This window comes from Enoplosus armatus, chromosome 14 (assembly GCF_043641665.1).
Source record: "Enoplosus armatus isolate fEnoArm2 chromosome 14, fEnoArm2.hap1, whole genome shotgun sequence".
NCBI lineage: Eukaryota > Metazoa > Chordata > Actinopteri > Centrarchiformes > Enoplosidae > Enoplosus > Enoplosus armatus.
Window position 1 is genome coordinate 131,695 of NC_092193.1, and position 25,496 is coordinate 157,190.

The following is a 25,496-nucleotide window of genomic DNA, read 5'->3' on the forward strand; positions in this document are numbered from 1 at the left end:
ATATAGAAACATGATGTTTGTGTTTGTGTAATATATTAGTTATGACAATTTTATGACCTTATGATGAAAACTAACTAAAGCTTATGTATTTTTCCTAAACTCATGCATTACAGGGTCAACTTCCTGTTTGTTGCTTGTCCCGCCCACCTAAGTGATGTCACACCAATGAGAGCATGCAATTTTGCTTATGTGGTTTCACAGCTAGGGCTCTCAGGAAAAAAAGTTTTTAATTTCACTCATCAGGCGAGGAAATAACCCCCATATACTTAGATTGTACTATTTGACCTTATGTCTCAATCATTCTTAAAAAGTGAAGCACCAAGTGCCTTAAACCTGCATTCTTTTAATGGCCAGCAGGGGGTGACTCCACTGGTCCAGTTGTATAAGATTAAAATTAAGATAGTCTTTATTTATCCCACAGTGGGGAAATTTACAAGTCACAGCAGCAAAGACAGAAAGGTGCAGAAACATACAGCAGACAGCACTGTGTCAATAAAAACCAGAAGTATTTTTTAAAAACAATATACATATGATAAATACAGATATATAAAATATGGGGAACAAAATAAATATATACACGGAAAATATAAAAGATGTACAGATGTGCAGATTTATGTGCAGAATATAGAAATATAGATGTACTTCGGTTGTACTAAAAGACACTCTAGGAGTCGGCTGTTCATTCTTTCTGTTAAGTACATTTACAAGCTAACTTTGTTAGCAACTACTTCGCCAGGAGCCAGGTGCAGTCAGGTTGCAGGTGAAGGTAGGTGTGCATAGTGTCCTCAGGTTCTCAAATACCCAGCTCCACCCTCTCATCCAAATATGATCACTTCTGTTTCCAAAAAACCAAGATGGCGACACCCAAAATACTAAACTTGAGGATTCAAAATGTGGGGGACGTCACATGGCTACGTCCACTTCAATTCAATTTAATTCAATTTTATTTATATAGCACCAAATCACAACAAAATGATCGCATGACACTTAACATATAAAGCAGGTCTAGACCAGACTCTTTATAATATTAGTTCCCACCATGAGCAAGCATTTGACAACAGCGACAAGGAAAAACTTCCTTTAACAGGCAGAAACCTCGATCAGAACCGGACTCTAGGTGGGGGGTCAACTGAGAGAGAGAGAGCTGGAGGAAAGAGAGTATACAAAGCACAGAGATATAAAGTAGTGGTAATGGTAATAATATTAATATTGATAAAGACAATAATAGTAATAATAATAATAATAATAATAAGACTTACTAAAGGAAACACACACACATGGTGTAAAGACAACATGTGAAGACAAACAGATGTGTGAAAGAAACACTCAACATACAGTCTGACCTGTTCTGTGACTACCAGGCGTTATCAACCTTATAGCTCTAAACATACCTTACTATATTGAGAGGTTATAAAATAAAGTTTAAACAGTCTCAACAGAAACTGATCTCATCACAGCTAAAAAAAAACTTAATTTGAAACACCTGGAAAAGGGACCATTCCTGTCTTGTCTTTTCAGTTTGTTTGTGAATAAAATATTGTAAAGTTTGTTGAAATAATAATAATAAGAAGAAGAAGAAGAAGAAGAAGAAGAAGAAGAATTCATGTGTATATAACTCAACCATATCGACATGCTCCACAGTTCTAATAATATTATTATATAATTTATAATTACATAATTATATTAAAACAAAAAGGAGAGAATTCTGAAGTTTTTTTTCACATCTTTTATTCTAAGTTGATTTTTTTGTTGCATCAGCAGTCTGCACACCTGAACATCACACCTTCTCCAACTCAAATATCTCAGCCTGTTGCTATAGCTACAGCTAACATCGGTCCTGTGATTGGCTGTTTGTGGTGATGAAACTCTTTTAGGTTAAGTCTGCAGTTCCTCTGATGACCACCGGAGAGCGCTGTAAGAACACTGCGCGCTTCAGTCATTATAAGCAGTCTTATACTGTAATCAATTACTAATTACTCATTGAGAAGTAATTACATTACTGTACAAATTACTGAACAGAAAAAGTATTTAGTTACATTACTTGTTACTTTACTTTGGTTACTCAGCCGCCAGGGCCGGATCAACCTATCAGGGGCCTAAATCAGCATGGAAATATGGTTTGACAAAATATTCCCGAATCAAGGTGCACGTTCTAGCTTCCTCTTGTGCTTTCAACTGTATCACATGGTCTTCATCAGTTCAGTGGGCTCAGTGGTGCTGACATGCCATTTATCAAAACATTTGGATTCAGCCACCACGCAGTCCAGGTAGTCTCATTTCAGTCCAGATCTATGGAGGTTTCACTCTCCAGAACTCCAGACAAACCAGTTAAACCAGTTACACCAGAACAAACTCGATGTACATGATGTTACGGGATTGGTAAATTTATGAGAGCTTTATTGGTCATTAACAACAACAAAAATCTTTGAGACTCTCCAGGTTCTCTGAGTGATTTAGTTTCTGATCAGACTACAAACATGGCCGACTTCAGGGAGGATCCTCGGAGCATCAGAGAAGTCCTGAACTCTGCCATCACTCAGTCTCAGGGTATCAGGAACACCTCTGCCCCTGAGCAAGGAGATAGCTTCAAAGTGGCTGGTCTGAGACTGGACTCTGATCCTGATCCACATGTGATCCTGATCCAGATCAAGTTCAGATGACTCAGATAGAGAGAGAGATTAAATCAGGAAGTTCCCACTTTAACTACTCCCCCTGCACATACTGTATTGACATACCTTTCTTAGTGTCTTCTGTGGTCGCAAAAGTCTGAGGACTATGAGGTGGCCCCCCCTCCATCATGGTGTCCATAGAGGTCTGCAAGCTTCCTGAACCTTGGCCCCCACTCTCTCAGGAAGTCGTAGTTCTGGTCAGACTCTAATGGGTTTAACGAGTTTAATGAGTTTAGCGAGCTGAGTGACTCTGCGTTGGACCCGTCCCCCTCAAAGGCATAGGTCTGCAAAGAGTCATAAGGGGGTGCCGTCAGGTCCAGATCTGCCTCCTGCAGTCTGTTCTTGATAAACTCCTGGAACAGTCTGTTCTTATCCGTCCTGGATAAGAACAGACTGTCCGTCTTATTCTCTGGTGTTTTGGTGAGGAGTCCCAGCAGGTTGATGTCGGGGTCTTGGCGGGTTTGATTTGTTTTGTTTAAATGTCTCAGAGTGAACATGTCAAAGGCCTCTGTGTCCTCCTCACCTCCACCTTCATCATCATAACGAACAATGTTCTCGCGAATGTCTCGCTCATCGTCCATCATCAGAGGTTCCCTCCTCCTGTGTCTGACAGCAACTATTACCATGGCAACACCTGAAGAGACAGGAAGGGGTGGAGTCAATCTAAAAGTGCTATGAAGGTCAATTTCATCGTGGTTGCTATATTGATTGCAGGTGTTTTCATTTCAGTGCTCCAGACTTCAAAGACCTACAGATCGATGTGGTCCTGATGTCTTGACGTGCCGCAGTAAGAGTACACATATATACACTTAAACTTACACAAGTTCTGCTCAAGAACTCATAGCTCTCTCCTTCTTTTAGCAACTATTTCACTAATCCCACAGCTGTTTACATGCTCTTCAGCTCTGCTTGCTACCGTACTTTAGCTTAGCAGTTAGCAATGGCTTCTCTCTCCTGCTCTGTCCTGCTCGGTGCATCAATTGTTTAGTCATTCCTCTGCCTCTTTTAGTGATAATGGTAAATGTAATAAATGTAGTTTATTTAGCGTGTTGGAGGCGAGGCTTAGCAAATTGGAAGCATGGCTGCACACCATGGAAACTCAATCGTAGCTCCTATTAGCCATCCCATGGCTGCTCAGGAGCTGCCAGCCAGGGAAGCTGAGTGACTGTCCGAAGGAAGCAGAAGCCCACGTTTTACCATCAAACAGTTCACGTATGAAACAGGTTCTCTCCACTCAGCGACACACCTGCTGAGAAACTAGCTGTGATTATTGGCAGCTCTATCTTGAGAAACGTGAAGTTAGCAACACTGGTGACCACAGTCAAATGTATTTCTGGGGCCAGAGCAGGCGACATTGAATCCTATTTAAAACTGATGTCTAAGGATAAACGTAAATATTGTAAGATTGCAACACCTGATTATGCCACGCAACCACGCAATTTCAGTATACACTTTAAACTTGTATGTACAGTGTGTTTATGCATTTTTATTAGTGTGGGGAGGACAGGAGATAAACTGGGGGGGTTGAGCTGGGTCCCAGGCAGGTGGGCTTTGTTAGTGGCCTCACTCCTGTGTGTTTTAGAAGTGTGAAAAGCGTGATGGGGTTTTACGCAAGTGCCAACAGCTTGTAGTGGTGTGCCCCTCCTCCTCATGATGTGTGTTCTTGCATCTCTTGATGGTGGTGTTCACATTTTATAGTGTGGCCTGTTCTAGCGCCCCCAGGACGCAGCTCCCCCGTTTAAGTAAAACTCCATGGACCCTGTTCTTGAATGACTTTAATGTAATAATAAAGATTGTCATTTTACCTGTTATTTTCTGTGGTTGAGTGGTGGTTGTTCTGAGGTCTGACATTTCTTAATTCTATTACTATATGTTTAGCCGCATTCAACCACTGTCTGTCGAGGTGGTGTCCAGCAAATGATGTGGGCTTTGAAGACTTTCTGGAGGAGACCTGGTTTGATTTATGAGAGATGGCATTCTCTCATATCTAGAAATCTGACGAGTTCATTTGTATTTGCCATGAGGCAAACATTCCTACATTAGATGTCTATCCGATAGTGCTATAGCTAAATTTAATGGTTGTCTGTCTCTGTGGGTACATCTCAAGCCTCTTATTTGATATTTCCTGGCTCCTTGATTCTCGCCGGAAGTCTGGTCCGCCATCTTGCAGGCCGTCCCAAAGCTTTCTGCTCCAAGGAGGCTCAGCCCACTTTCAACAATGTATATACTTTTACTCTTTGTAAAAATAAGTTTACTCTTCCTCGTCACTGGTGTGTTATGTATGTGCCATCTTCAGCTACTGATGATGTAACGAGTGGTGTCCCATTTCAACCTCAACTCCTTGTAGCTCTGTTCTGAAGGGCCGCTACCCAGTTGAGGGCACAAAAACTAGGGGTTAGGGCTGGATGGGGGGGGGGGGTTGGGATTGGGCCTTACTTTACATCTCTATGTGGAACTCGCATTGTGCTACTGTATGTTCTGTCTCAGGTCTTACCCAGCAGTATGAGGATGCAGGTGAGGAGTACAGCGGTGGCGGCGGTGCTGAGGCTGACAACCAGCAGTGGTGACTCTCCCTGACTGCAGGAACGACGGTTTCCGTCGACGTCGCAATCACAGACGGTGATGGACAGTGTGTTGGTGCTGCTGAGAGATGGACTGCTGCCATCCGAAATCACCACCGGCAGGAAGTGAACCAGGTGATCCCGCTGCAGGAAACCACCACGCTGAGTCAGGACGGATGCCGTGTTGTCTGAGGACAGACGGACGGACAAGATGAGACACCTGACTGAAACACCAGGTAGAAGGACCTGCAGGGCTTTACAATATTAAACTCTGAGCTAAGACGATGTTTTCAAAAAATCAACTGAGAAAATACAAACAATATCAACATAATTACAAAAATAATCATGATTCTTTTCTACCTTAACCTTTAACTACCTGTCAATCACAGAGTGTAGTTGTTTTGGTTACATCTTTGCTTTTTTTAATTGATGAAGTTTAAGTTTCTGTTAGGTGTGGTGCTCAGTCATGATGGATGTCACTGCTTATGCTAACAGTCCAGGTCTTCTTAGTTATTTCAAAGAAACTGAGGATTTCGGAAGATTTTACTCAAAAACTTCCAGAGACAACAGCAACTAGAACATTTGACTAAAGGTCTACTTGTCAATGTGTGGTCTCAGTTCAGAGAATATCAGAGGGACTTATTCCTCTGATATTATTCATATGAAACCAACAGCGTTAATAAAACCTTTGGAGAAGCTTCCATTTTCTGCAAAGTTCCCTTTCTTTCTTTTTTTGCTCTCTCGCCTCATTTGTTTAATATATATTACATATGTGAGACACAATATACTTATTATAAACTGATAATGTGATCAAACTGCTGTTTCCACATCAAGCAGTAACAGAGCAACATGATCATTCATTTGGAGACGTATCAGTTCCTGAGGGAAATATCTGGCTCGGTTTAATTATTTAAGGTAGACCTTCATAATTAGTTATGTTTTTTGATGGAGTGTACCTTTATTATCTCTCAGGGTGAAGTTGAGGTTCCCAGAAGCCTCAGCGGTCAGAGAGAACAGAAAGTGATGTCCGTTCTCTGGGTCATCATGATCCACAGCGCTCAGGGTCTCAATAATCTGGGAGGTCAAAGGTCAAACACATGAAAGAGAAGTTCAGCTCTTCTGGTCAGCATTTCTGTCTGAATTACAGTTTAGACTTAAACCACATAATTAACTGTCAGATATGAATCTGTTCAGGAGGAAGAAAATACATCACAGTCAGACTTTATTTGTTACAATGTCATCACGTGGTTAAATATAATATAAATAAAGTGAAGTTTTAATGGAGTTCTATATGAATGAAGTGAAGGAACAATAGAGGTCTATATAACTAAAGTAAATTTATGATGGAGGTCTATATAAATACGGTGAAGTTATAATGAAGTTCTGTATAACTAAAGTGAAGTTATAATGAATTTCTATATAAATACAGTGAAGTTATATTCAAGTTCTACATAACTAAAGTGAAGTCATAATGACGTTCTATATAAATACAGTGAAGTTATAATGACGTTCTATATAATCAAAGTGAAGTTACAATGAAATTCTATATAACTAAAGTGAAGATATAATGAAGTTCTATATAAATACAGTGAAATTCTATATAACTAAAGTGAAGATATTGTAGGAGCCTAAATGCAATTCATTGATATAGGTTAAAAAAGTAAGTAATAATTTAAGTTCATTTAAAAACAGTAAAACTACAGTAATTGAAGTTAATTGATTTAGAAGGAATTAGAAAGATAATTTACAGGTATTATATATTTAAAATGTTTGTGGATTATTTAAAGTGGATATAAATGTCATTTATGTGATATTTGTAATGTTTAAAGTGGGTAACTGTTTGGTGCTTTCAAGTAACTACACACCATTAATTGCTTAATTGGGGGAGGGGTGGGGTAACCTGAGGGCAGTGAGTCAGGCAGGCAGAGAGTGGAGCCACATGTTTTTTTGACCTCTCTCTCTCTCCCTCTTTTCCTCTCCTTAATGATTTCTAATTGGATTTAATGGATTTTGTAACTTTGGACACTTTTGAACATCTTTTCTGTACCACCCGTTTTTTTTTTGTAAGTGTGTGTGAGCCGAAGTAAATTGTTAAACTTTACAGAGCAGTCCTGTAGATTTTTTCGATGTGGATTAAGTCGAGGGGGATCGATAGAGCGTCAAGCCCTAAGGCTTCATTCAGACAGTGGAAACCTACAGATATAATGAAATTCTATATCAATACAGTGAAGTTCTATATAACTAAAGTGAAAATATAATGAAGTTCTATATAACTAAGGTGAAGTTATAATGAAATTCTATATAAATACAGTGAAGTTCTATATAACTAAAGTGAAGTTATAATGAAGTTCTATGTAAATACAGTGAAGTTCTAACGCTGTCTCTTTGTCTGGGACCAGTTAGAGGTCTTGCTGCGGCATTCTGCACCAGCTGTAGACGAGACAAGGAGGACTGGCCAACACCAGGTTCAGTGAGGACTGTATTCTAGCACTGAGGAGATTCATGCAGTGGTAACAGTCTTCATGTTTTTGGGAGAGAGGGTGGACTTAAGTTTAGCTTGTTCCTTAGCTACAAAATGCCATGAAGGTTCGGTGTCAGTGGCCCTAAGAGGGTAGTTATACTCCCTGAGGTGTTGGGGGGACCAAAAACAATCACTTCTGTCTTGTTATCGTTCAACTGAAGACAGTTTTTTGCCATCCAGCATTTCAGATCCTGGAGGCAGTTAAGGATGGATGTGATGGAGATTGAATCCCCAGGAGTCAATGGAAGGTAGATTTCATCAGACTGATTCTGGTCATGTGATCTTCAGACTGGGATCAGATTAGTTGAACAGTGATGGAACATTTGTATGAAGATAAGACGCAGATTAAAACTGATTTCAGAGATGATCCGACACTTTCAACATAAATAATTCTCAGCTTATTTATCTGAAGGTCAAAAGTCACAGCTGCTGAATGAATCAGCTGGCTCAGTGGCTCTGAGGCAGTCCTATGAATTAATGTAAAAATATAAACATCAGGGGACAAAAGGTGTCAGAAATATACAGAACATTAATGACAAATATAATTACCAGCGTTGAAACACTATGTTTATACATGTATTTACAAAAGCAGGACTGACGTAGATCTCTGGGTTTAATAGTTTGGGGAAGGGAGCCAATTAAATTTAATGGTGCAGTTTCTGCACCATTAAAAAGAATTTCCATAAAAATTTAAAATGCCAAACAACTTCTCTAATTCAGCACTCTGCTTTGTTCCACAAATGTCTCCATCTTTCTGAATTTGTTCTCACAAAAGAGAATAAAATGAACTTAAACAGGATGTGTTCAGCTTCATTATATATATATATATATATATATATATATATATATATATATACAATTTAGTCAGAAACTACTAAACTGGAGATGGACAAAGTTTGAGTTTTGAAAAATATACTTGAAAGAGCCAAATTTGTTACTTTGTGTTTAAAATTCAGTCTTTTTACACAGTGATGACTTCAAATTAAATATTGTGTTTGATATATTTATGCACATTATTTTTATCCGTAAGAGTAAATATTTTATTGTGTAATAACTAAAAAGATGATTGTTGTGTTGTCGTAACAGTATCCAGGTGTGTTTACCTGTCCAGGCTCTGTGTTCTCACAGACAAATGTTTCGTAGTCGATGGCGAAGCTCGGAGCGTTATCGTTAACATCCGTCACAGAGACCAGAACCACAGCTTTCCCCACCTGAGACCAATCCACTGACACACACACAAAGACACACCTGTCAGGTACGTCTGTTCATCTGTTTACAACAGACAGGGAGTCGCCAAAATAAAATAACAAACATGGTGGCGTAGTGGTTAGGGTTAGGGTTAGGACAAAGACAGGAAACAGCTGTGCGTGCGTGTGTGTTAGCACTGGAAAGTAAAGCAGCAGGTCAGATAAAAAAAAAAGTAAAACTTACATTAAAGTGACTTTAAAGAGCAACTCAACACAGTAGAACAATAAAACCATTGTTACATTTGTAACACAAGTTTGATGTCTATATCGGACTTGTGTGGAAGTCTGTTCCTCTTTCGAACAGTGTTTCTCATAGATTCCCCTGCGTGTTTGGAGTTAGGACTTAGGTTAGGTTCTGCTTAGGTGATAACTAGTTGGGGGGATGAACATGACAGATGTTTTGGGGCGTAAGGACATAATTACAGGATTTTCTCTGGAAAACAACTTGTGTAGTAAAGAACTCTTTAGAATGGGACCAGGACCAATAAAGTGACTTTAGAAATATTTTTTATTATCTATTTAATAAGATTCAGTGTTAAGTTAAAGTGGGATGAAGTTTAGACTTACAGCTGTCTGAGGCAAGGACGCTGATGTTGTGCAGAGCTATGATCTCTCTGTCCAGACGTCTGGCTGTTGTGATCACACCTGAACTGCTGTCAATGTTAAAGTAACGATCCACATCTGACTTTCTGTCTATAGAGAACCTGGACACAGATTTAACACCGTTAAAACACCAGCACTGCTGTTGACTCTGTATAAAAATGATGATGTTCATACCTGACAGGGCTGTTGGTGGCATCGGGGTCATGAGCTGAAACTGATCCCACAACAGTTCCCACTGCAGCTTCCTCAGAGATCACCATCCGACTGATGTGGGAGGAGAAGACCGGAGGCTCGTCCACGTTTTCCACCAACAGACGAAGCGTTGCCACATCGCTGAACGGACCCATCGACAGGAAACGAGTGTCTACGTAACGATTGGACGCCTCAACACGCAACATATAGCTCGACTTGGTCTCAAAATCCAGAGTCTGGAGGGAGGAGAGGGGGAAACTGATGTGACGACCTCTCTGCTTCTTCTCAGGAAATAAATATGTCTGTAATTGAATATGTTTTTTTTATTATCATTATCATTATCTCGACATCATGACCTCATTATCTTATCATGTAAAGATAAAACTGTCTCATATTGAGTACTTAATTTAAAAGGACATGACTTACATTACTAAACATATGTTCCAAAGATTCGTCACAAAACCGTGCACAGAGGATTTTGCTTTGGAATTGGGAATAACAGATCATTTTGTCTTTGCATCGCTGACATAAATCTAAATTTAAAACAAACTGCTGATATTTGTCAGCAGCTGTTCAGCAAAAGAGGATTCTCCTCTGGGACAGTCACAGAAAAAACAAATATAATCCAGAGAACTGGAGCACAGTGCAGACTAATGCAATGATCAAACAGGCAGAGAGTTTACAGCTGCAGAGGATCAGAAGGTTAGAATCTGTTTAACTTCACAATGAAGGAACAAGGAAATCATAACAACCCAAAACAAGAATATTCATATTTATCCCTGGAAAGAAGAACATTTCTGTGATCTCCAGTAAGAAACTGGTGACCAGTAACATGTGTAACAATGTGTCCAGTACCTGCTACAAGAAAAAACAGTGCCTTCCACAAGGACACCAGTACCTGCCATAGGGTGTCCAGTACTAACTGGAAAGTGTCCAGTATCTTCTGTTGTCTGACCAATTCTTTCTGGGAAGTAACCATTACCTTCTGCAGTGTGACCAGTACCTTCTGCTGTGTAACCAGTACCTTCTGCAGTGTGTCCAGTGCCTTCTGCAGAGTGACAATTACCTTCTCTAGAGTGACCAGTACCTTCTCTAGAGTGACCAGTACCCTCTGTAGTGTGACCAGTACCTTCGGCAGAGTGACCAGTACCTTCTGCAGAGTTACCAGTCCTTCCTGTGTATTTGGATCGGTGATGATCCTGAAGGTTCCCAGTCCGTCTCCATCCAGGATCCTGTAGTCCATCTCAGCATTTGGACCAACATCCAGATCCAGAGCTTTGATCTTAGCGACCACACCTGACACCAGTACAGACTCTGGAACGCTGAACTGATAGCTTTCTGTAGGGACACAGGTACACACACAGGTACAGGTAAACAGACACATGATAATGTTATCTCCTGTTTACTCAAACTGTTCAATCCAGAACTGCTTCTGACATCAAGTCAGTTGTATCGTTGCCTGGTAGGTAACCAGCTTGACTGTGGAGGCTCCTGAGATACCTGCTGCTCTAATCTGTCATCTCTGTGTTTCTGTGATGTCAAATCTAAAGGTCAGATGTCAGACTCACTGCGGGAGAAATGAGGCGGGTTGTCATTGATGTCAGTCAGCATCACCGTGACAGAAGTGGTTCCTGACAGACCTCCCATCTGACCAATCATGTCTTTGGCCTGGACAACCAGCAGGTAACTTTCCCACACCTCCCGGTCCATGTCAGGAAGAGCCGTCCGCACCACACCTGCAGGACAGGTGAGAGTAATAAATACCACAACTGACCTGAAACTTTATATATGCTAAATAATAACAAAAATGTAATTAAATTACATGTCACAAAAATAACATGAGTAAATAACATCAGTTAGCTTAGCATTTCCCTCCCTTTCTAAAATGTATGAATATGACTAACTCTGAAACACAGATTTCTCCACGTATGCAGACAGAAATAAATACCTACACTTACTAAAGATCTAAAGAAGTTATACTAGCTTGTGATACCACTGTAACTTCCTGTTTACATAGTTGATTGTTCTTGATTGGACAGCACTACAGATGTTTCCTTGCAACCTTACAACAGACCAAAGTCTTACTAATCTTTACTAGCTTATAGAAGATTTTTGGAGGTTGTTCGGTTTGTCTCGCAGAAAGTGCTTTTTCTGTTGTGAAGAAAAGTTAATCCATTTCTTGATGGACAGATGGCTTTACTTGCTTTACTGCTGTTAGCTAGTAAGCTGTGCATCTAACGGTCCTCTTAGCCATAGATATTTATTTATATATGCTTTTAGCTAATTGACTCTAACCATTTGACTCTCTGAGCTCAGGCCTGAAAACCTCCTCCTCCACCCAGCAGTCCAAAGCTCCTGTGCTGGCAGTGTAAACACCAACACTACCCTGGTGCTCAGAGCTAACTGAGCTAACGGCAGCTACAGTTAGCAACAGTTAGCCGTTACTTTATAAAGTCATCTGCCCATCAGGAAACTCTGTAAATCACAGAGAGTTGAGGCAGAGCAACCAGAACATTTTATTTTCACCATAAAATATGATCCAGTTTCACCAAAATCAGTGAATAAAGTTGTGTGTTTCTGTACAGTAATCAGTGAGGCCCAGTCCCCAGAAACACTGAGCTCCAGCAGCATCTATCGTTTTTCCAACCTACTTCTTGTCTCATTTGTGGTCTGATAAACAGGAAGTTCATCACATTCAGTCCTCGTATCTCTATTTTCCAAGCTAAATTACTGTAGCTGTCAGATGCTGTCTAGCTCACCAGCTGGAGGATGATGTGGTGCAGGCTGTAGTCAGAGCTCCTGCCCCTCTGTAGGCTGCAGGGAGCTGGCCAATCAGATGAAAGTGAGCTTTTTAGGGAGGGAGGGCTTAAAGAGACATGAGCTCAGACAGCTTGTTTCAGACAGGGTGAACTGAGGGGCCGCATGAAGGGCCAGAATAAGATGAATAAGGACTTTTGAACTGTGAATCATTCAAAACTACTCTAGTGGAGTCCAGAATAAAAATATAGAGCTGAAATGAGGATAATAGCTCCCCTTTAAATACATCAAATTAAAGGTTGATCTTTGTGATGTTTTTCACTCTGACTCAACAGGAAGTGAGCAGGAAAACATCATGTGACTTTTGACTGATTCAGAGCTGATGATACTGAGTTAAATAAATGGATGATTTAGAGCAGAGGAGGCTAAAGCTATTTATAATCAACTAATCTTCACACACACGCAATCTTTTTTAATCTGGACTGAGAGTTAATTCACCTCCTCTCTGTAAACCATGAACATGTTTCAGGATCATTTACATGAAGGGGGTGGGGTGGGGAGTAAACACATTAAACAGGTTTATATAAGAGGAAGAGATTAACATATCACAGTTTTCAGCTGAGTTCACATGTTCACATCAAATGAATCAAATAATTCAGTTTGTGAGGATACACACAGAAAACACATTTTATCATTTTAGTTTGCAGTTGGTTTGCTTTGCCACGAGCTAGAGAGTCACGTTGGTACGTCACATGAGTCTATGCTTTCCCAACAACACTAGCTGTGCTGCTCGCCGTGATTGCTATGGACAGCAATTACATTCGAGGGGATGCGTGATCTTACCACAGTTTTGTAACCCTACCTGTTCTATTTTTGTGTTTGAGGACATCAAAACTGTCATAACTTGTGTTGTTAATTTCTTCTTCATTCCCCAGATGTAGGCGATGATCCGATGATGGAAGGAAACTCCGCTGATACTGACTTTTCACATAATATTCTTTATTTGCATCAAAGATCAGGATCAACAGGCATGCGCATCTTAACCTGGACAGCACCCGTAGCCAAATCAGTACTGCTGCCTCGAACACTGTTCAAGCTCATCTTTTATACCTTTAGGCATACATGGGGTCCTACTACAACACACGAGTCTGTAAACTTCTGTTTCCTATCTAGGGGTCAGGAAAAGAGACCTCTCAGAATGACCTTTCACATACCTTAACCTCTCAGAATGACCTTTCACATACCAAGGAAGACCACATCTAAACAACAATACATCTTATCTTTATGGGCCCCAACATCTGCTAGTTGTTTACCTGGAATACATCTTATCTTTATGAGACCCCAACGTCTGCTAGTTGTTTTCCTGGAACATTGCATACGTGGCAACTTTGTACTGCATATCATTTATGAAAAGACTACTTTTATGATTAGTATCAAATAATACACATCACTTGTATTATATGTTTCTCTGTTGATTAAGCATACTGACACAGTCTATTCAGAAAATTGGTTTATCCTGAAAATCAATATGTTGAATGCAGTACAATACAAAAATCACAAAAACATGTAAAAGTGTAGAGTGCAGTGCAGTAAACATGTGCAATCTCAATAAACTTTAGTGTGGTTGATATGCAGTCATTTGTGGGATTGAGCCTACATCACTTCCACCGTCTGCCCCATGGCGTCATGCATGATCTTGTTGTACTGCAAGAACCTCTCATCTGCCCTCCCCAGATTCTGCAGCAGCTCCACATTATTGTCTAGCTTCCCCTCTTCTTGTGTACAAGAGTGATTCAGTCAGGACCGCTTTAGTCAAATAAACTTTATTTCCATCAGCAATAAGTTATATTTGGAGGTCTGGCTCTGTTCTGGGACCTCCTGCTCCAGCAAAGACCCCCAGGGTACAGAACAGAGAAGGCATCAATGACAACAGAATGACATTGATTAAGTCTGACATAGCATTAAAAGGAGGAGCCAGGGTGGAGGCGGGTTGCAAAGCGGCTTGCAGAGGAAGCAGCAATGGTAAGCGGGCTAAGGCAGCTTAAACCCTGAGCCATCAGCTGATATGGGCTGGCTTAAAGATCAGCTGCTATCAGTTGATGTAGCTGAGACTCGATGGCCTGCCTTAGCTAACACTATGCTCAATCAATTAACACTTCAAATAATAATTCTTCAAATAATTGTTTTCTGCAGGGAATGAAGAGTATGCTCCAGACACACGGCCACCGGTGTCGTTAAAAACAATGACTTTCTGAAAACTCCATATAGAACCTTTAAATGTAGCTTTAACTAGTTTATCCTATTTTATTGAATGTTATAATGTTATAATCAAAGCAACTTGAATTCATGTGGATTAAAGTTCTGTTCTATATAACACATTTCTACCAGCAGGCAGTGTGCAAACTATACCATGGTTTGGGGAGCTCACTTTTTTTTTGTGGGGAAAATCCGTCTCCTCACCTACAAAGCTCTTACTGGTCAGGCACCATAATATCTCCAAGAGCTCAAAGTACCTGTAGCGACTTCTTCCAACCACCATAAGCCGCTGAGAGGCTGAGACAGGGAACAATCTACACCTGTATGACGCGCAGTTTGAATGATCCAGGTCTACTTCAGGTTGTGCATTTAAAGATTAACACGAACAAAATCCAGTACATGCAGTTGATATGTGGCAACAGGTGAATAAATAGACAAACGTTATTGCCCCTGTGACATCATGCCATACGTAATAGGTGGGATGACAATAAACAAATAATAAATAGATACATGGCTCCTACAGTATCCTATTACCCCACTAGAGCACTGCACTCCCAGAATGCAGGTTGCTTGTGGTTCCTAGAGTCTTCAAAAGCAGAAAAGGAGTCAGAGCCTTCAGCTATCAAGCTCCTCTCCTGTGGAACCAGCTCCCAGTTTGGGTCCGGGAGGCAGACACGCTCTCTACTTTTAAGAGTAGGCTTAAAACCTTCCTTTTTGATAAACCTTATAGTAAGGCCTGGCTCAGGTGAGCCCTGAACCAGGCCTTAGTTATGCTGCTATAGGCCTAGACTGAAGGAGCAAGCATTTCGGCAACAGTGGCAAGGAAAAACTTCCTTTAAGAGGCAGAAACCTCGAGCAGAACTGATCAGAACTACATCTGTTATGATTTGGCACTATAAATAAAAACCATCAGGCGTTGTGTAGCGGTGTATTCAGGCATTGCGTTCAGGTGTATTCAGGTGTTGTGTTCAGCTGTATTCAGGTGTATTCATGCGTTGGGTTCAGGTGTATTCAGGTGTATTCAGGCATTGTGTAGCAGTGTATTCAGGTGTTGTGTTCAGCTGTATTCAGGCGCTGTGTTCAGGCGCTGTGTTCAGCTGTGTTCAGGCGCTGTGTTCAGGCGTTGTGTTCAGGTGTATTCAGGCGTCGTGTTCAGGTGTATTCCTGTGTTGTGTTCAGGTGTATTCAGGCATTGTGTTCACGTGTATTCAGGTGTTGTGTTCAGCTGTATTCAGGTGATGTGTTCAGGTGTATTCAGGCATTGGGTTCAGGTGAATTCAGGTGTATTCAGGCGTTGGGTTCAGGTGTATTCAGGTGTTGTGTTCAGCTGTATTCAGGTGATGTGTTCAGGTGTATTCAGGCGTTGGGTTCAGGTGTATTCAGGTGTATTCAGGCATTGTGTAGCAGTGTATTCAGGTGTTGTGTTCAGCTGTATTCAGGCGCTGTGTTCAGGTGTTGTGTTCAGCTGTATTCAGGTGATGTGTTCAGGTGTATTCAGGTGTATTCAGGCGTTGGGTTCAGGTGTATTCAGGCGTCGTGTTCAGGTGTATTCCTGTGTTGTGTTCAGGTGTATTCCTGTGTTGTGTTCAGGTGTATTCAGGCATTGTGTTCACGTGTATTCAGGTGCTGTGTTCAGCTGTATTCAGGTGTTGTGTTCAGGTGTATTCAGGCGTTGTGTTCACGTGTATTCAGGCGTCGTGTTCAGGTGTATTTCTGTGTTGTGTTCAGGTGTATTCAGGCATTGTGTTTAGGTGTATTCAGGCGTTGTGTAGCGGTGTATTCAGGCATTGTGTTCACATGTATTCAGGTGCTGTGTTCAGCTGTATTCCTGTGTTGTGTTCAGGTGTATTCAGGTGTTGTGCTCAGCTGTATTCAGGCATCGTGTTGCAGTGTATTCAGGTGTTCTGTTCAGGTGCATTCAGGTGTGTTCTTACCTGTCTTTGGCTCCACAGAGAAGTATGGCTGACCCTGTAGGATGCTGTAAACCAATCTGGCAGAGTTTCCATAAGTCGGATCATCAGCGTCTGTCGCCACTACTGTCACCACCGATGTACCTGTAGAAAAACAACACCTTTAAAAACATTAACTCAAAGGGTTAAAAATTTAAAGAGGACCTATTATGCTTTTCTGTCATATACATAGTGTTACAATGTTGGATATTCCTATTAAATGTTGCCAAAGTTGGCAAATAATGAGGAAGACATATGTAAAAGTAATCCTTGTGAGCCAAAAGCTCAGTCTTCAGACTGCTCAGAACACTCTGCTCGCTTTTTGAGTCTACTTCCGTGAGTCGTATTACAAAATACATCCCGGATTTCCTCATATGGTCATCTGCTCAGGGCACAACAGTGACAGCACGTCCATGAAGAAGAAGAAAAAGAAAGGAAACAAAGCACGCCCACAAAGTAGAGGGCCGCTCATCCCCCCTCAGTCTGTCTGAGTTGTTGGGCTGCTCTGCTCAGGACGGCTCTTTACTGGGTTAGGGAAAAAAGGTTAGAAAAAGCTTTTTCTGTAGTGAAGGAAAGTAGGTAGGTAGGAGGTCGTCTCTGGATGGACAGATGGGTTTACTTGTTGCTAAAGTAATCGTTAACTAAGCTAACTGTAGCTGCAGTTCACTAGTTAGCTGTGCAGCTAGCAGTCCTCTTAGCCATAGATATATATATATCTATGCTCTAGTTAGCTGACTCTAACCATCTGACTCTCGGAGCCCAGGACAGAAAACCCCCTCCTCCCGGCAGTCCAAAGCTCCTGTGCTGGCAGTGTAAACACCAACACTCCCCTGGTGCTCAGAGCTAACTGAGATAACAGCAGCTACAGTTAGCAGCAGTTAGCAGTTACTTTCTAAAGCTTTCTGTCCATCAGGGAACTCCGTAAATCACCGAGAGCTGAGGCAGAGCAGCCGGAGGACATCAGAGGGAAAACCACAACACATTTTCTCCATCAGATGATGGAGTTTCACCAAAGTCAGTGAATAAAGTTGTGTGTTTTTGTACAGTAATCAGTGAGGCCCAGTCCCCAGAAACACTCAGTCCAGCAGCATCGTTTTTCCAACCTACTTCTTGTCTCATTTGTGGTCTGATAAACAGGAAGTTTATCACATTCAGTCCCCATGTCTATTTTCCAAGCTAAGTTACTGTTGCTGTCCTGCAGTCAGCCACAGCGGCTCAGTGTGAAGCGGTGCACTGTGTTCAGGGCTCAGAGGCGTCTCCCTGGTCCTCATAGGCTGCAGGGAGCCAGCCAATCAGAAGAAAGGGGGCTTTTAGGGAGGTGGGCCTTGAAGAGACAGGAGCTGAAACAGCTTGTGTCAGACAGAGGGTGAACTGAGGGACCGCATGAAAGGCTACAATAAGATGAAGAAGGACTTATTTGATCTGTGAATCATGCAAAGCTGCTGTAGTGGAGTCCCAGAATACAGATATAGAGCTGGACATGAACATAATACCTCCTTTAAGACTGAAACACATTTTACTGAATGAGAAATAAGTAAAACTTTTACAATAAGATGCTGTTTTTGTTCAGTCTGAACTATGATTTTCACATTAAGAGTCTGCATGAACTCTGGTTTTCACATTAAGAGCAGCAGCCTGTAAAACATAGTTAACTGTAGCTTTTTTCTACCCATTGTTTCAAATGAGTTACTGCTGATGTCATTAACATTCAGCAAAGGAAACTTCACTTTCTGTCTGAGTAGAAACAGATCCATCAGCGTTTCTCTCACCATTATTATATGTTTATTATATTTTAAACAGCCGGATTCAGAACACACAGAAACAAAGTGGCTGAACAACACTACACAGTCCATATTCTGTTTCCTGTTTCTATCTACAGAGCTGCTGTATTTATTTACTTATTGTTTTACTTCTCAACTTTTTGGTCAATATTTGTAGTTTAAAATGCACTACAGATACTTTCTGTCTCCATTTTTCCCTTTTTTCTTTCTTTTGCTTCCCATATTTCTTCTCCCTCATCATCAGAAGTTGAACGCACAGCAAACCAGGCCTAAATATTAGTTTGTACTTCTGCTACTTTACTCAAGTTAAAGTAACTGAAATCTGTATGTTGTCTCCACTAGAAATGATCAGCTTGTTAATGAGATTCAATCTTTTTTATTTTAGATTTTAACTGCTGACAGTCACAATGGAGGATTATTGTTCCTCAAATTGACTCTATTAAAGTGCCTTTCACAAGTGTGTTAAGTGCAGTCTTCATCATGTTCCAAGAACAATTTACAGGAAATAGACATACAGCTAAGATTACAATAGTGTGAGGGTGCAGAGTGCAAAGAGTGCTGGCATAACATTGTAGCATTAATGTAATATATTACTTATTTACATGAAGTAGGTGGTTATGTACAGTATACATATCTATATACAGTATATACAGCATGCAGGATTTATGATGATGATGATGATGTACATGTACAAGTTAAAAACACTGTGTTTAAACTATAAAATATATAATTTATAATTAGCAGGTACGCTGAAAATGTTTCTAAGTAACATAATTTGATGAGTTCAGTAAACTATCCATAGTCATCTGAACTCATGATTATATATTCTGAATATTAAACTGACAAACTGATCTAATTACACTCAAGAGAGGCTCAGGCACTCGCTCATAACGTCACATCCTTTGGATTTTCCCAGAAAAACCATCCCGAGTCCTTTACATAGAAATCAGTCCACAGGCTGTTATAGGCAACCGAGAAAGTCGGGGAGGGTCTCATTCTTGAAGTGATGTTACACTCCGTTCACACATTGGAAATAAAAAGTGATTAATACATTAATACAGTGTTACATACAGAACCTTTAAAGGTTGAAGTTATCAGGACTCTCTTTTGTTAAAACACAAGCTCAATTTGTTGGCACAATTTAAATTTTTACTTCAAATGCTGATCATTTACGCTTCTAAGTCATAACAACTTGTAATTATTATTCATGGCAAAGAACTGATGTTTTGACAGTGTCTCATGTCTGGAGGAGTTCCTGTTAATAGCTTTCTACAGCTGAATCCTCGGGCTGAGCTCTGTGGTTGAAGCAACCCCTCCATGACTGAACACACTAAAGTGACAGTGAAGATGTTTGATGAAGGTTGTCTTCAGTCTTTAAACACCAGAATCAAACTGCTTCTGACTGAAAACAACATGAACGCTGCTGTTCCACCTCCAAGTGCTGTGTGTGATTAAAAATCACAAGATCTGCAATTCCTGATTTTTGCATTGTAATCAGATAAAGAATAATAATATGAACCATACAGACAGCAGAGGATTGTCGATTTTTATTGTTACTTTTTATTGTTGGTGTAGCTGTTAGAACTCAGTACTCCACTGGTTTTAACTAGTTCTTCTTATTTCATTTGTTTGTTTGACCTGAAATGTTTGCTGTTTTTCATGGGATTGTAATTTAATTGTACCTGTGCAGCAGCTTGTAACTCTAGTTTTGAAAGGTTGAAATAAAGATGTCTACGGTCTGTGAAAACTAAATTTCAACATTTCACAGACCGTAGACATCAGCTGATGAAGTCCTGGATCAGTGTCATGGGGTAAACTTTATCCCTCATTTAGTCTACAGGTGTTCAGTCTCACCTACAGGAGACCTCTCAGCCACCCTGGCAGTGTACGGTCCGTCCAGGAACTTGGGCTCGTTGTCATTGATGTCCTGGACTTTGATGATGAACTGGGACTCTGGTTCGACTGGCAGGTTGGTGTTTCGGTCTCGAGCCTGAGCTCTCAGGGTGTAGTACGCCTGCTGTTCCCGGTCCAGCCTCTTGATGGCGTGAATGTCTCCTGTATTCTCATCGATGGTAAAGATGGACATTGCTCCTTCACCGCTCAGGACGTACCTAACCTGACCGTCACCTTTATCCACATCAGAGTGAAGCTGTAGGGACCAGAGACAACCAGATAAATCAGCAGACACAACCAGGTAAACCAGCAGACACAACCACGTAAACCATTGGATACAACCAGATAAACCAGCAGACACAATCAGTTAAACCAGAAGAGACAACCAGGGGAACCATTGGATACAGCCAGGTAAACCAGAAGAGAAACCAGGTAAACCAGCAGAGACAACTAAGTAAACCAGAAGAGAAACCAGGTACACCAGCAGAGACAACCAGGTAAACCAGAAGAGAAACCAGGTAAACCAGCAGAGACAATCAGGTAAAAAAGACAAAACCAACAGGTAAACCAGAAGAGACAACCAGGTAAACCAGCAGACACAACCAGGTAAACCAGCTGAGACAACCAGGTAAACCAGCAGAGACAACCAGGTAAACCAGTTTTGTTGCTCAGTAAGTCAAACTGTACCTTGTAATAACAGAACAGGTACCTGCTCGTTATGAAATACCTGAGTTCCCACCTTGTTAACCCCTTTTTCTCTGACCTCACGTCTTGTTCCCTTGTACCTACATGTGTATCAGTATGTACTGTACTGGTACACCATTAGTCCAAATAATTACATTTAATTCTATAATTATTACCGGAAGAGTTACCAAATATCCTCCATGTTTGAGATGTGATGTTCAATAGGTGATTTACAGTCAGCTGTTAACTGATACAGTTATCACACACACACACACCTGTCAGGTTGACTATGTGCAGCCGTCGTCTAAAACACAAACAGTGTGTTAGTCATCTCCCAGAAAGCCACAGGGTGCTGTGTGTGTGTGTGTGTGTGTGTGTGTGTGTGTGTGTGTGTTCATACAGCCTATCATCTCACAGAACATGGACAGCTGCGTCGTCCAATCAGAGACCAAATCAGACCTGAGGCTCAAGGAGGTCAAAAGAACACACACACACACACACACATAGAATCAGATAAATGTCAGCAACTTCAGATGAAGAACATTAAGTTCTGACAGTCGACTGACTGAGACTCAACATGGACTAAATCTAATGTATAAATAAACAACTATACTGTCATACTATGTCATTAAAATAAAAAGGTTATAATCTACATAATAATAATAATATTATAATAAATAATATAATAAATCTATAATCTACAAAACTGAAACTTTTCAGTTAAATTTAGTCTTTTCTGTTCTGTTATCAGCTGCTCCAACAACAAACTGAGGCTCCGTGAAATCTATTTTACTTTTATAAAATCTCCATTAAATCCTCATGAGCTGCTAAAGGCTTAGCGGTCTGCCAACACGGGGCCGATGGAGAACCGCCACCCCACTGACCTCTGCTTGGTACTCTCTGATGTTTCCAGAGTTACGGCATCATGTGTTTCAGATTTGTATGAAATTATGCTTTTCTACTGATGAGTTTGATGATGTAAATCAGAAGCTGACTATGCTGCAGCTCTTCTACATCAGACTGTGGACGTCAGACAGAAACTACTCTCATGGAGTCATAATTAGTTTCTGATGAGTGTTGAAAGACTGAAGAGACTTCCACACTCACACACTTCTTCTGTGATCAAAACAAAACGTCTCTGCTTCACTGTAAATATGTTCAACTCTGACATCGCAGTGATGGAGGCTTCAGAGAGACGGCACAGAAATCAGAGGATTCATCTATATGCAGACATATAACCAACATATACAAATATTAACTAACACAAAAAACATGTTTTAAAGAGGACCTATTATGATTTTCGTTTGTTCTGTCATATATATATAATGTTACAATGTCTGATGTTCATATTAAACGTTGCCAAAGTTTCAGAATCAGAATCAGAAATACTTTATTGCTCCCATTCAAGAGTAGAAAGTAGCATAAATTTAGAAATAAGAGTATATACAAAAATAAGATATAAAAAATAAGAAATAGAAAATAAAAAAAATACACATTTACAATAATAATTCAAATAATGAGGTAAACGTATGTAAAAGTAATCTCTGTGAGCAGAAATCTTCAGACTGCTCTGAACACGTTTCCAACTGGTTTTTCTACTTTCGTGTCTGTCTGACATCAGATAGGCACAGATTTCTTTATGTGGTCATCTGCTCCAGAAGAAAAGGGAGGCCTCGACAGTCTGTTAGTTATTCTGCCGCTCTGCTCAGGACGACTGTTGTGAAGGAAAGTTAATCAGTTTCTTGATGGACAGACGGCTTTACTTGTTGCTAAAGTCATCGCTAACTACTGTTAACTATAGCTGCGGTTAGCTGCCATAAAATATGATTGAGTTTCACCAAGTTGTGTGTTTTTGTACAGTAATCAGCAAGGCCCCGTCTCCAGAAAGACTCTGCTCCGACAGCATCTATTGCTGTGGTCTGATAAACAGGAAGTTCAACATATTCAGCCCTCGTATCTCTATTTTACAAGCTAAGTTACTGCAGCTGTCAGATGTCATCGAGCGCAGCGGCTAGAGCAGGGGTGCCCAATACGTCGATCACGGTCTACCGGTCGATCGCAAAGGTAGTGTGGGTAGATCGCATGGCATTAAAAAAATAGACGTCAGCCTATCGTCCATCCTCACTATGAAATTTGTCACTTGATTGACATACAGGGCAGCCAGTCTGACATCTGATCTTTTCTGACACATGGGTCACCACGCATGCGTGTACAAGCGCGCCAAGTGCGGCAAAATGCATCCCTGGCTGATTCCATTCAGTGCAAGTCATCAGAGTAAGGTAATGACAAAAAATGTACAGAGTTATATTGTGCAATATGGGTTCATGCAGTTATGCAAGGTACACCAACATATATTGTACATATAAAGAATACTCAATATATTTATAAATAAATATATGTTTTGCATTTTTATAGTAGGTAGATCATTTTGACTTGGTCATTTTATAAGTAGCTCGCATGCTGAAAAAGTGTGTGCACCCCTGGGCTAGAGTATGGAGTATGAATTCAATGATTCAAGAATGATTCAAAGTGTCCAGGCGGTGGAGCTGTTTCACTCAGATTATCTTATATATTGATTTATTATTGATTGATTGACAGATTCTTTTCTTTTTGCTTCATATAAACTGACATAAGAGATTCTTCTGAATTTAACATAATTTCTGATTATTATTATTGTAATTAACGATTGATTAATCTGTCGTTATAATTATCATAAATCAGTCAAAGGATCAATGTCCCTGAAGTCTTCGTACCTTCCCGACATAAAGCGGCTCGTCTTCAGTGTACTCCTCCAAGACGAAGAACTGGTTCCACACCCAGCTTCTCTTCCTCCTGTGGTGACCTCCTCCTCCATCACTTCCTCCTCCTCCTCCTCCTCCTCCTCCTGACAACGGATGAAGAAGGACGGAGTTCAAGGTCATTGCCTCACACCCTGGCTCTACCAACAGCGACAGGACGAACACACTGAGCATGTTCAGACAACACAGGCAGTTCATCTCTGAGGAGACAGACACAAATAAGGAGATGTCAAACTGTCCAACAAGGAAACTCAAACTGTCCAACAAGGAGACAACAAGGAAACATCAAACTGTCCACAAGGAAACATCAAACTGTCCAACATGGAGACGTCAAACTGTCCAACAAAGAGTCGTCAAACTGTCTGACAAGGACATGGCAAACTGTCCAGCAAGGAGACAACAAGGAAACATCAAACTGTCCACAAGGAAACGTCAAACTGTCCAACAATGAGACATCAAATTGTCCAACAAGGAAACGTCGAACTGTCCAACCAGGAGATGTCAAACTGTCCAACAAGGAAACATCAAACTGTCCAACAAGGAAACTCAAACTGCCTGACAAGGAGATGTCAAGCTGTCTGACAAGGAAACATCAAACTGTCCTCAAGGAGATGTCAAACTGTCCAACAAAGAGATGTTAAACTGTCCAACAAGGAGAAATCAAACTGTCCAACAAGGACACTCAAACTGCCTGACAAGGAGATGTCAAACTGCCTGACAAGGAGATGTCAAACTGTCCAACAAGGAAACATCAAACTGTCTTCAAGGAGATGTCAAACTGTCCTCAAGGAGATGTCAAACTGTCCTCAAAGAGATGCAAAACTGTCCAACAAAGAGATATCAAACTGTCCAACAAGGAGACATCAAACTGTCCAACAAGGAAACGTCGAGCTGTCCAACCAGGAGATGTCAAACTGTCCAACAAGGAAACATCAAACTGTCTTCAAGGAGATGTCAAACTGTCCTCAAGGAGATGTCAAACTGTCCTCAAGGAGATGCAAAACTGTCCAACAAAGAGATATCAAACTGTCCAACAAGGAGACATCAAACTGTCCAACAAGGAGATGTCAAACTGTCCAACAAGGAGACCTCAAACTGTCCAACAAGGAGACATCAAACTGTCCAACAAGGAGATGTCAAACTGTCCAACAAGGAGACCTCAAACTGTCCAACAAGGAAACTCAAACTCTCCAACAAGGAGACATCAAACTGCCTGACGAGGAGACGTCAAACTGTCCAACAAGGAGACCTCAAACTGTCCAACAAGAAGACGTCAAACTCTCCAACAAGGAGACATCAAACTGTCCAACAAGAAGACGTCAAACTCTCCAACAAGGAGACATCAAACTGTCAACAAGGAGACGTCAAACAGTCCAACAAGGAAACGTAAAACTATCCATCAAGAAGACATCAAACTGTCCATCAAGAAGACGTCAAACTTTCCAACAAGGCGACGTCAAACAGTCCAACAAGGAAACGTAAAACTATCCATCAAGAAGACATCAAACTGTCCATCAAGAAGACGTCAAACTTTCCAACAAGGAGACGTCAAACAGTCCAACAAGGAAACATAAAACTGTCCATC

At 40.8% G+C, this 25,496-nt stretch overlaps 1 protein-coding gene across 1 annotated transcript; it reads right to left on the reverse strand.

Annotated features, from left to right (window-relative positions):
- Positions 1-2,773: 2,773 nt before the first annotated feature.
- Positions 2,774-24,109, reverse strand: LOC139297047 (cadherin-7-like). Its single transcript, XM_070919632.1, has 11 exons — positions 23,867-24,109; positions 20,391-20,685; positions 16,741-16,860; positions 11,362-11,529; positions 10,944-11,131; positions 9,776-10,029; positions 9,566-9,702; positions 8,855-8,976; positions 6,187-6,304; positions 5,164-5,418; positions 2,774-3,303 (listed from the first exon to the last, which is right to left on the reverse strand). The coding sequence occupies exons 1-11, from the start codon at positions 24,107-24,109 to the stop codon at positions 2,774-2,776; spliced, it is 2,430 nt and encodes an 809-aa protein (XP_070775733.1).
- Between the last annotated feature and the right edge of the window lie 1,387 nt (positions 24,110-25,496).

What these genes read in the sequence shown, in the direction of transcription:
- LOC139297047 (XM_070919632.1), bottom strand. Translation starts at nt 24,109, where the DNA reads ATGAACTGCCTGTGTTGTCTGAACATGCTCAGTGTGTTCGTCCTGTCG. An exon ending in GACTGGTAACTCTGCAGAAG is followed by an intron (nt 10,030 to 10,943) that starts GTACTGGTCACT and finishes TCCTCCCTCCAG; the next exon opens with ACTCTGGATTTTGAGACCAA. An exon ending in CACCCTGAGAGATAATAAAG is followed by an intron (nt 5,419 to 6,186) that starts GTACACTCCATC and finishes GTCTGTCCTCAG; the next exon opens with ACAACACGGCATCCGTCCTG.